General features: G+C 47.0%; 1 protein-coding gene across 6 annotated transcripts in view; it reads left to right on the top strand.

The window, feature by feature from the left end:
• Nucleotides 1-9,949, top strand: part of IKZF3 (IKAROS family zinc finger 3) — a 90,561-nt gene extending 80,612 nt beyond the window's left edge. For all 6 annotated transcript variants that reach the window (XM_070389787.1, XM_005898008.3, XM_005898014.3 and 3 more), the window contains one exon: nt 3,686-9,949. In XM_070389787.1, coding sequence (XP_070245888.1) covers nt 3,686-4,389 — 704 coding nt within the window. In that variant the 3' untranslated portion in view covers nt 4,390-9,949. The remainder of the gene's footprint in view (nt 1-3,685) is intronic.
• Nucleotides 9,950-12,650: the final 2,701 nt, after the last annotated feature.

Genomic DNA, 12,650 nt, shown 5'->3' with positions numbered 1-12,650 from the left:
CACTTAGCAGCCAAAAACCATATGCCCTCACCACATTGCCACAACTCAGGATGGGCAGATGCTCAGTTCAGGGTTACCAAAAGCCTAGGCAGTAGGGATTGACACCTTTAAAAGGAATCACAGGTAGGGAACAGCCCCATGAGGCAGCCTGGGTTTCTAAACTTAGCACTTATTGTTGCCATTTGTATTCTCATTGGAAGAAAACCTCCACTTCAGCCCGAAGCTGCTCTCATTAATCACGCAGAGGTGTGGTTTGATTTTGACTAGAAGCTGGACTGGAGGCTCTGAGCAGGTTTGGGAGCAGTTACACTCTTGTGGTTTGACTAACCTTTTTTATGAGTGTGTTACTAAAGAAACGTGAGCTGCTGGCTTTTCAATTACTGTAGCTTACCCCTCCTGAGTTTCATACACATTGAGTCATCGTGTCTACAGGTGACTGATAATCATCTGCACTATTCAAGTTACCGTAACTCGGAGATGAGGGGATCTGATGAGGGCAGGTTGCGTGCACGTGAAGATCTGAGGCTCTCCCATCTTCTTAAAAATGAACAATGGTCTGCGTTAACCACAGAACTCAGTCACATATTTCCACATCCAGAGCTGATTTTCCTCTTGCTGTTTTGCCTTTTACAACCTTAGCACTCAGCTGTTTTCTGACATGTGCTGCAGGTGGTAGAGACTGTGAAATCGTTGGCCTAAGTAGGCAAAACAAACTCTTGGGAGAAAGAATAAAAGTAGAGTTTGGGATGTGCCTGCCCCATCTCGGAAACTTTTTGGAGCCTCTCTGATAGGCAAAAAGATAAGACTTCCAGAGAGTCCTGGTATTTGGAGGAACTGAGTAGAGTTAGCTCCACTGAAAAATCATCAGTAACGTTGAAAAGGCCAGGAAACCAAAGTTCATCATTTCTGTGTCACTTTCAGGGGAATGAATATTTGTGACTTAAGCCAGCTTTTGTATTCCAGTCTCATTCTTCCAAACAGCTCTGATCAGAGACACAGCCAGTCTGGCACTTGAAAGAAGAACTATTGATTACTTTGGCAAAGGTCTTCCTACTACTTATTGAGTAGTTAAGGCATGGTGATTTTCTTAACATATTTTTTCTCTGAGGTATTTGTCTGGAAGCTGTCAAGTTGGCCTTAAGGTAGTGGGGATGCAGGACAAATCGGTCTGATTAGGTCTTTTAGCAAGTCTTTCTGTCTCCAACTTCTCACTGTTCTGGTCTACCTTACACATTGCTGTTACATTAATATCCTTAAAATAACATTCTGACCGCAAGCCTCTCTTGTTCCAAAGCATTAGAGGTTTGCCGTTGTCCAGATCTAAGCCCGACTGTTGATTGTTCAGAGTGGGTATCGTTTGGTCCCACCATGTGTTACCTTTTTTCAACATTCCCCAAAATGGAGGCAAAAGGCTGGGAGGCTCACAGGGCATTTGAAAACCTTGATCTACATGGCTAGAAAATGATTTTCTTTTTAGTTCTCTTTGAATCTTCCCGATTATACCAAGAAGAAAGATTTTGACTTTATGTTAGTTGTCTTCAGCACTAATCGCACACTCGTAAACTCTATTTTTAGCAAAGAAAGAGGGGATCTTTGTCTACAGGTACTTACAGTATCTGATCAAACTTTAATAAATTGCTGTGTTTCATTGTCTTTATTTTTCATAGTTACCTTCTATTTGTGGCAAGTGACTCTGGTTTTCCATTTATGTTGGTGATATAAAGTTTCCTTAAAAAAACAAATTTCTTTTAGCAAAAAAGGAAAGAAAGAAAATACAAGCCGATTCAAACCAAAAAAAAAAACCCTAATGTCTACCAAGTGCTTTCAGTGTGCCAGGTACTGTTCTAAGCTCTTATTAATTAAAGTAGATACAATTATTATCCCCATTTTACATGAGGACACGGAGCCATAGACAGGTTAAGGAACTTAGCCAAGCTCACACCACTAGTAATGAGGAGGCAACATCAAATCCATCCATCTGACTCTAGAGCTCTTGCTCGCAGCCTCTGCACTGCCCAGGGCTGTTGCTGCTGCACAGTGTGGAGGGATAAGTGGAGTCTGAGAAATCCTTTATTCCATACTTCCTGATACTGCTGTATCCAGACTCTCTCATTCCTTCCTGCTCATAGCTTGGATGGTCCCTCGTGTCTGTCTTGATTCATGCTCCTGTCTCAATTAGGATTTCTCTTCTGCGTCTCTGAACATCTAAATCCAACCAGTTCATCAAGACCCTTCTCAAAATTTAGATTTTCCAAGAATACTTTCCCTTCCGAAAGTACTCCTGAAGTTTTTGTATTCCCTTAACATTTAAATAGATAGTTTGTACCAGACTGCCCTGCCTTTGCCTTATAATCCTTTATACAGAAGACATGTTCCCCCACCCCCGCTTAAATGCCTCAAACATGGCATTTAGAATATAAGCTTCTGTAGAGCAAGGCAGCCCTTTCTAAACTTTTAGCATTTATTTTTCCCCAGTTCCAACTATTCTCTCTCCCTAGGTTGGAGAGTCCTCAAGAACAGAAACTGGTTCTTTCAATCCTTTTTGTGTTTTTTCCTCCCTGAAGCCCTTACTGTGTGGCAGTGACAAGTTTTGGAACAAGCATAACATGCTTCGGAAATGTTAGGAAAGAGAGGTTTTCGTTTGCCAAATCTCTCAGAATCCAGTGTCTACAGAATGAAAAAGCATCAGGAGTGACCTCACTCCCAGCCCTTGACACGTCTTCCCCACTTTCTCGTGCCTCCACCAGCCACTCACCATCGAGCACGCCTGCCATCACTGCAGACCCAGCTTGTGCCTTCCCTGTGGCCAAAGAGCCTGTTTTCTAACAGAACACCCACACGCCCTGAAGGTGGCTAAACTCTGTTTTCAAAATTTCTCAGCAGTTTGACATGAGAAGTAGGAGAGGGTGACCACAAATAAATTTTTCAGTTAAGTGTGAGATAAGTCCTAATGATCACATATGTATCAATGACACATCTTTTCAAACAAAAGAAGAATAACACACTTTATGAGGACAAACATCACGATCTTTCATCAAGAGAGCCTTTCTAAAACTCCCTGCCTTTGAAGCGCTTTTATTTAAATCTCAGTCCATCTAATAACCGATGTGTTTCAGGAGTGGTAAGTTGGAGTTTTGGGGGCTGTTTTTTCTGCCTCTGCAGCTATTTAAAAAACTGCCGAAGTCAGAGCATCCCCACTTTTTGCAGCACATCCGGCCCCCTGGCTCCCTACTATTACAAGCAGAAAAGAACAAGCAAACTAAGAGTTCAGGAATGGACTGCATCTTCAGAGTTCACGAACAGTAGAGAGACAGAAGCCCCCACGCTCCTGACACTGGCAACTCCCCACCCCCTGCTAAGCCCCCTCCTGATGTTCTCCTGCTTCTTTTCTCCAGGGTTCCCCTCTGACATGAGCAGTGGAAACAACTCACATTGTAGCCTCAACTTAGTGACATCTCTGACTCCCTCTTGCCTGCTGGTTTCAGTTATTTTGACTGTCCAAACATGTGCTGTCAACCACTGTCCCTTGAGACTTCAGCACCGTGCAGGACCATTTCGCCTGGGCTGAGTGTTCTTAGGCAGGCAACTTGTCCTTCCTCATTTCTCAAGGACTCCAGAAAATCATTTTAAAAACTCTGTGCCTCTGTGCTGTTCCTTTTGTCACCGCTTCTTTCCCTTGTTGTAGGTGAGAAGCGCCACTGCTTTGATGTCAGCTATAATCCTAGCTACATGTACGAGAAGGAGAGTGAGATGATCCAGACCCGGATGATGGACCAGGCCATCAATAACGCCATCAGCTATCTCGGGGCCGAAGCCCTGCGCCCCTTGGTCCAGACGCCACCTGCTCCCACCTCAGAAATGGTCCCGGTTATCAGCAGCATGTACCCCATAGCCCTCACCCGCGCTGAGATGCCAAATGGTGCCCCCCAGGAGCTGGAAAAGAAGAACATCCACCTGCCAGAGAAGAGCCTGCCTTCTGAAAGAGGTCTATCCCCCACCAACAGTGGCCACGACTCCACGGACACTGACAGCAACCACGAGGAACGCCAGAATCACATCTATCAGCAAAACCCCATGGTCCCTCCTCGGGCCCGCAATGGGATGCCACTTCTGAAGGAGGGCCCCCGCTCTTATGAACTCCTCAAGCCCCCACCCATCTGCCCAAGAGACTCCATCAAAGTGATCAACAAAGAAGGGGAGGTGACGGATGTGTACCGGTGTGACCACTGCCGAGTCCTCTTCCTGGATTATGTGATGTTCACTATTCACATGGGTTGCCATGGCTTTCGTGACCCTTTTGAGTGTAACATGTGTGGATATCGAAGCCATGATCGTTATGAGTTCTCGTCTCATATAGCCAGAGGAGAACACAGAGCCATGCTGAAGTGAACACCCAGGCCCAGAGATGAGTGTCACCTGATCATTCCATATCATTTTTAAAAACTGATAATGCCTAACAAATCACTCTCAAACTCAGTTCCAAACCCCTTTCCACAACATTTTAGTGTCCAAAGGATCACGTTCACGTGGGCAGCAGAGAAATGCTGTCCCCATTCAGAAATCGTTTGCAGATATATCATGTTACTACTTTTGTGAAACCTGTGTTTTCCCATCAGGGAAATTTAAAAGCCAATGAATTTTATATTTAAAAGCCAATGAAATATTTGGTCATAATCTTTTGTAGCAATAGACAGGCGTTCTTTGGAGTCTATTGCCAATCAGAAGAGTCCCCTGGTTGTGCTGTGTGAGACATTGTTTTCTAAATACATTGGCCATTTGTGGAAAAGCCTCATAGTCCTATGCTCGGGTCCACAGAGAAGAACTGTTGACCAGCTAACCTTGCTGGGAAACCAGCCCATGTGCACTTCACACAAGTTTGAAGGGTTAGAATGTGAACTCTCCATCCCAAATTACAGTCGAACAGTAAGGAAAAGAACAGCCATAAAATAAGTTACCAAAAGCCCCTACTCTCCAAGCATCAGATCCACCTCTTATCACACAAGCGAAAAAACCCAAGTTTTCCGATGATACTTCCACTTCTACTTTTTATCCTCCCCTGTCCCATTAAAGCTGCTTTGGGTTAAACCATGCACAGAAGAAACTCTGTATCAGAAGAACCGGTGGTTTAAACATAGACTGTCTGTCATTGGAACTCCAGGAGGTTGTCTGCTTGGATGATGGCATCCTTTTCCTACGATGGAGATTGGCAGGCGTGGTTCTGAAGGGGGAGTGATTCAGCAGCATCACCAGGGATGGAGGGAGGGAGGAACAACCCACCCGGAAGTTTTTTATCTCCTTCGTGGAGTATTGGTGTACAAACCCAAAGCAAACTTGCCAATGACTTTTGAAAAAAAAAAAAATCACAAAAAAACAAAAACCAAAGAATCATACCAAAAGTATGACTTAGTCTCCCCCACCCCACAGGAAGGAATCAAGGCTAGACACCATGATCAGAGCTGAGCTTCAGAATGGGTGAGGAGAGAGCAGCTCTGCTGGCGGCTGTCCTCCATCAGGCGGGTTGGGGGCTCCAGCCCCCCCCACACATTTTAAATGGAGCTGTTGTATTCCACAGTTTCCTAAAAATTTGCTCTTGGTTCTGCAGATGTGTTGGCCGTCTTTCTCATTAATTATGGGAGACATGCTGTCAAGGAAAAGTGTTGTGATAATTGTAAAATTAGCAGTGGAATAGGGGTCACACAATCTGTTAGCTGAATTCCATGTTTGCCACTAATTAGCGGAATGACTTTGGGCAAATCACTTAACTCTTAAAACTAAGTTTCCTCAACCATAGAGTTAGGGGTTGGATTGGATTTTGATGTTCTCTGAAGGTCTTTTCCAGCTTTACATTTATGTGATTGTGTAGTAACCACAATTATTTCTTTTTGAGCCTCTTGGTGTATGGGTATTGAGCAGAAGAGTAAGTGTATGTGAATATATGTTCCACATTTCTTTGGTGTGAAAATGGTAGTGTTGTTAAGTTTTTCCTGTAACCACTGAGTTGTGAGTGTGAAGGGGAGGAACAAAAAACAGGAAGGCATCTTGATCTTGCCCCCGAGTGTGCGCACAGACTGGCGCCTGCGGCTGCTTACAGAGCCTTATTTTTCTCTCCTTTGAAAGTAACCGTGTTAGGAAAAATCAATGCTGCTTCCGGGGACCACTTCATGGAGCCTCTTTACAAATTAAGAGTCAGTTGTGTGAACATTTCTAGCAGAGGCAAGAATCCCCAGTTCCTGGTAGAACAGTGTTTTATGTATCTGCCTTGATATTTCGAAAGGGCTTTATGCATTAGGCTCAAACTCAATGCGTCTGTGTGCTGCCAGTAATTTAAATGTTCCACCTCAGACTGCACAAATGGCTTATCCTTCTTTGTAGCATGGCGTCTGTCTCAGGAAAAAAAGATTTTGTGAAATTCCATGGCAACAGTCCCAACATGTTTGGGATTTCAGCCAGAAGACTAGCTGGATTTCAGTGTGCGGGATCCTGAACATCCCTGTGTCTCTGTGATCCTAGACCCCAAGCCACACCAGGTTGCTTACACCCATTGTGAAAGAGGACCTGCTTGTTATATTTTTGAAATACCACACATCCTGTTGACTCTTTAGGGGACAAAAGGAAGAGAATTCGGAAGCAAGGATTAGCAGAAGAGAAAGCTAGGGAAGGCGAGTATTTCCACCAGATTAGTGGGAGAGTCTTTAGAGAAGACATCGTCTTCTGCACCTTAGGATAGTGAAACTAAAGCCCTTCCCACCAAGATGGGGACTCTGCAGCTATGACCCTGGTTGTCTCTGTGACTAATGGATTTTCTGAATGATTTCCATCGTTCTGAGGTCAGTTTTATGAGTGAGATGACCCCTCACACAGGCTGCACATTCATTGTTGCATTTTGAGCCTTGGATTGGGACATGTCAAGTCCAGAGAAAATGTGTATGTGGAAACTCCACATTCTTAAATCTTGAAATGGAACAGGGTGGAATGTAGCAGTTGCCACAACACAGGTAAACACTTCTGCAGACACTCCTTATCCTACTTACCCCTCTCCCTCGCTTGGGGTTGGGAAGGAGGTGAAGAACCTTAGCAAGATGCCTAGAGAGGAGGGCAGGTTAAGATTTACATCTGACCCTGCCTTACAGTGAGGTCTTCGTCAGCTTCTGACAACACAGTTCTTTTCTCAGCCAGAGTCCCTGTGACTGTGAGCTGTGTAGGTTTTCTCTCTCCTTCACTTTCCCCAATCCTCTTGTTAGCCAGGCCCCCACGGCACACCCAGGAGGCCGAAATCTGAGGAGCAACCAAACCTGTGAAAAATTCCCTTACAGCCAAGGTGGTAAGAGTGGAAAAGGAAGAGAGCTGTTCCCCAAACGTTCTTGATTGTTATTGGAAGTGTTGCCTGTGTTCCCTCCTTCAGTTCCCTGGTAGAAGTGTCTTCCCCCATTACACTCCACACCACCACCAGGAAAAAATGTTAATAAATCCACCAGTCTTTAGATTCCTTAAGTCAGTCTTCCAAGAAGATATTAACCTTGACACAGATAAGCTAGCTAATGTTATGCTTTGTTATCCATTCTAAGCTGTTCCTGACTCAGCTTCCAACTTTATCAGTGACAAAATGTCTCACCTTTTAAAGGCAAGGTTTATTTAACATTTTGCCAGACCCAGAAGTAAAATGACCTCAGATTTCTTTTGCAAAGAGAGATGTTTAAAAACACAACATTTTATTCAGTTGAAACACTGTGTTAGTAACAAATCTAGCATCAGCATAATGCTTTTTCCAAGGAGCTTCTGTATCACTTTTTATTCCCCTCCTCTGCTTTTTTTTCCCTCAGCTAAATGTGAGGTTTAGAATGTTTTTAGGGGGAAAAAGCAATACTTCTGATATATATCCTAGGACCGGCAGTAAGACTGCAGTGTAAATGTTAAATGTTTAGTGTTTGAAGTCCTGACTTTAAAGTGTACCCCACTATGAGTAGGTACGTTGGCCTCTAGTGGAGATTTGGAAACACTCAAGATTTGAGTCCTCGGAGTGTCCAGGCTCTTTGACAAAGAGAATTAGAAGTTTGAGCTCAAGAAGAGAAAAGAAAGGGGAGTGATGAAAAGTTTGCCCTAGAAAATGGACTCAGGCTGTGCAGGAGATAAGAGATACGCAGTGATCTTCCTCATCTTTTAAAAGAATTTTAAAGCTATTTTTGTGCTCAGACAGTACAGTTCAGAGACTCTCTATAGGCAGAGTTCAGGAAGCAGAATGATTGGGGATTTAAGTGCCTGTGAAAAGGACAATTTTGACCTAAAACCAAAAGCCAAACCTGGGCCATCCCAGGGAAAGGACTCGTCTCTAAGCCTAACCGACTGAAAAGGTCTGAGAATGATCAGTGACTGTGGACTTGGAAGAGCCTAGAAGAGAGGTCTAGACTTTCGACTTGTGTAGCTCCTAGCACAAGACTGTGCCTTTGTTGACCCAAGCTGTATATAGCCTGTCCCACACCGTGTCGTCAACATGAGAAACAGGTCTTTGCACTTTGAAGAAGCTGGATGCAAGTTTCCTCTGAATATTACAATAGTGAACTGTCATATGCTGATATTGAATTGTTATTTGAAACTGGAATGTTAATGTTTTGATTTTTAAAAATGTAAGGACATAACAATATCTACCTCCCAAGGATGTTGTGAGGTTTTATGTAATTTTGTCTATTAGGTAACATTACTTTGTTTTTTGGGGGGAAGGGGTGGATTATGTTGGGTGGCTGTAGATTTTCCACGTATTTCTGTATCTGGATTTAAAGACATGGAAAATATTCAAAAATCATACTAAGACCATGATAGAAATTCACTTGCTGTTAGAGGCAATTGATCCCGAACACACAGTTTGCATCATATTGTTTTAATGCCTAAGAGTAAAGAATATGCTGAACCTTAGAACCAATGGGTATGAACCACACGGTACAGAAACTTCATGATTTTGCTGTCAGATAAGTAGACTGGCTTTGCTCCCTCACCATCTTATGAGCCCTCCACCATTAATTCTCCCAGCGATTTAGTTCCCTCAAGTGGCCCTCACCATCCATCTCTCCATCAATCCCACTCTAGAAAGCCCAAGAGCAGTCCCATGATGTCACCCACCTTCTCCCAAGCCCAAGTCACACATCTGTGGGGCCTACTTCATTTTCTGTATGTGGGGGCAGCTTTGCTTCTTCCTCTCCTAAGAAGACTGAGAAGAGACCTTTTGACATGTTAGGAAAATGGGGCAGCCTTAAAAATGACTGATCCCATTGCCAGTGACTCATTTACACAAGGACTTTTCCAGGTTAGCAGACAAGGCCCTTTTCAGTGAGCCTGCTTCTGTGGGTTCACAGAAACCAAATTACTGTGGGTTGCAAAGAATTAGCAGGTCATTTGAAAAGCAGACATCCCTTTACCCAGACTGTGGTTTTGCATGCTCAAGTTCTCAGTCTGTAAGCTTTGGTGAGGGATCATTTTGGCTACTGGAAAAACCGTAGCTTATTTTTAATTTCTGGCTGCCAAAGCCACCACACGTGTGGTCTGTGGATGACCCTTGTCTGCAGAATGACGGGGTGGGGGAGGGGGCGGAGAAGGGAACGTGGTTTGGGGCTCAGGGCTGCCTTCCCACCAGGAGTGAGGGAGGGAGACCTTGCCGAGTGGTTTTGACACAGCCTGTGCTCACAGCACTCTCGTCTGGGTTTCTCAGAAATGCCCTCCCTGCCCAGCAGTGACCTTCCCTCTTGACCCTGGAGTCCGACCCGTTGGAGCACTGTAGCGCCCTACTCCTCTGTAAAGACTGTACAGGTTCAGCTTCTGAAATGTAGCAATGCTCACCTTGCCAGAACCCTAATGAGTGCATTCCCGCGTTGAAAACAACCCTGCTGATAGTTTTCAAAGTTTCTTTCTTATGTTTGATTTTTACATTGAAAAATGAAATAAAAAATACTGGTGTGTTTAATCCTCGCGCATGCCTGTCACTTGTTGTTGTTGTTGTCAGAAAATGGAATTCCTTCTGCCCCTAGGTATATTTTCTTAATCTAGCCCCTCTGGCTCTTTCTTAAAGTTCAGATACTTAGATAAGCAGAATTATCATTGAACTAAAACATCTTGCCTGATGTCTTGCTCAACCTGCCGCTGGTGTCCTGCTGCTGGCCCCGTGTGCCCATGGTGGGACTCTGGGTCCACTGGCCCTTAGTTCACTAAAGGGACCTGAGGAGGTTGGGGGCCTGGGCATGGCAAACAGACACACTGGGCATGGTGTCTCCCAGTTCCAAGACACGACCCCGCCCTCCCTTCCCAGCAGGGATCCTTCCTAAAGGATAGGCAACTCCTGATTTTTCCATCTCTGGGGTCTGAGAAACATCCACTCTGGGAAACTCAACTTGCAGTTGAACTCAGCCACCACATTGAGATGTAGTCTGTAGGTACTTGGAGGCCCAAGCTGGGTGCCGGTGGGGCTAACTCCTAGGAGAATGGTGCTGGGATCATGTGGCTCTCTTCCTGTCTTGATATCCTCTATTCTGTCTCAGAAAAGAGTCTGAGAGCTGGTCTGGCCTTCTGCTCAGCCTCACCCAGAGCACTGTTCCCTTCCTCTGGGGAAGAGGTGGGAGGAAGACGCTGCTGAAGGTCAGGACTAGCTATCATGGGGCCAGGTTGGTGGCAGCTTTCATGGCTCTGTGTTCAGCACCATCTCCCTCCCTTCAGCATCACCAGGCTGTCCTGAGGCTCTCCACCTGGTTTTCCAATCTGAACACTAAGGCCAGGGAGGGAAGAACAGCTTTGCAGCCTGCTTGTGTTTGGGAGCATTGAATACATTTAAAAATGGCCGCTCGGTAGCCTTGGAGAGGATGGTCTGCGGCCTTCCCCATCCTCACTCCCTTCCCAAAGCCGAAGCAGCTCAGAGAGAAGAGGAGGAGAAGGAGGCAGGGAGACTCCCCTTTGGCTGAGGAGCCAGCTGAGCAGTTGACTGGTGCTGGGGTTGGGGCTCCTTTCTTCCAGCCTGTGGATAGCTTCCTTTACTAATTCTTAGGAACTGAGTGGATGCTTTAGAGGCGGCGGGGTGGGCCTGGCCTTGGAGGCCACCCAACACCTGCACCCTCCCCCTCCCCCATCTCTCCACACAACCAGGCCATTCACCCTGGCTGCTGGCTGCTGCGGTGCAAGCCTCCACCTGCAGGCAACTGCCACCCCAGGGCAGGCAGAGGGCCAAGGACCTGGCTTCCTGGCCTCCCTCCCATCCCCTGGAATCCAGAGTCTGAGGAAGAGTTGGGGGCAAAGGGTGAGAGTCCTGGGAAGGCCAGGCCTGCTGAGGGCTGGCAGAGGAGCTCCTGCGGCAGGGCACACAAGGTCAGGCTGCAGAGCATTCCCAGTCAGACAGTTGTTTGCATAAAAGCCAAAAGCCACTGCACCTGGGGTGGGGAGGCCCTCTGGGGAGGTACTCCCTGGCTTGAGGGGAGAGGGGGAAGGAAGGTGTCATGGAAAGTCCCTGAAGGACACGGGGTGTTGAATTTGCTGCGGTTTTGTTTTTAACTCTGTCTTGACCTGTGAAGTAGGCAGCTGCCTCCCTTCCCCCCAAATAACAGACCTTCCCCCAGAATAACTGAACATACCCAAGGAAAGAGCCTGCAGTGGAAAGAATGGGGTTAGAGGGCCTGCGGGTGATGTCAAGCATCCCCCTTCCCCAGGACTAAGGGGGCAGGGAGCCCCAGAGCAGCCTTTTCCCATCACCTCGCCTTTCCCCTCAACCCCCCAGCGCCCCCCACCCCCGGGCCCAGAAGGGCTGCCTAGTCAAATAAACCACAGCTCTGGGGGTGGCTGGTGGATGGGAAGTAGGGGGGCAGATGCCGCCTCCTCCCCCAGGCTCATCCTTCCAGGGGTTCCATCCCCATGCCACCCCCACTGGAATCACATCCTCAGCACCTCCACCTCCCTCTCCTCACACACTGTGTGTGTGTGCCCACGATGGGGGAAAGCGGGAGAAAGCAGACCAAATCACTGAATCCAGCAGAGCTCTGAAGTCTCCAAAAAACAAACGCCGGCCTCATTAACTCCAGCTGAGTGTCCAGACTCCTGGGTTCCAACCTCAGCCCTGCCGCTCTCTGGGTCACCCTGGGCACTTTGGTTTCTCTCTCTGCGCCTAGATTCCACCCCCACCCTACCCCGCCCGGAGTCAGGGGTTTCTGAAGTTCTTTTCCAACAGACTCAGCCTGGCCTCAACCCCACTGCTCTAGCCAGGGCTTTCCCATTGTCCAGAAACAAGAATAGGAGAGAAACAGGGTTTTGTCCGCTCTTCCTTCTCTCCCCCAAAACTCAGGCACTGGGAGGGAGGTGGGGCGCTGGAGCCAGGAGACTGGAGGCCTAAGATTTTCCCAAGTGGTCACAGGAACCCGTTCTATAAAATTCCAACCCTGGCCCACAAGCTGGGGGTGGGGTGGGGACAGGGCAGTGGCATGGTGGGAGGCTCGGAATATGAGCAGAGAGGTTGGGTCTGAACCTCGGCCCTGCCCGCGCCGTCCTCTCTCAGGACCTTCTCTTAAATCCTCGTGGACCCAGACACCAGATTCCCGGGTTGGGGTTTCCTGGGAGAGGACAGCGAAGGCCGGGGTGGGGGCAGGGGGAAGGGGTGCGGTGCGAGGTGGGAGCTGAGGGGGGTGTGAGGG

The sequence above is a fragment of the Bos mutus genome, chromosome 19 (genome assembly GCF_027580195.1).
Source record: "Bos mutus isolate GX-2022 chromosome 19, NWIPB_WYAK_1.1, whole genome shotgun sequence".
Classification (NCBI taxonomy): Eukaryota; Metazoa; Chordata; class Mammalia; order Artiodactyla; family Bovidae; genus Bos; species Bos mutus.
This window is presented reverse-complemented; position numbering and strand designations above follow the sequence as displayed.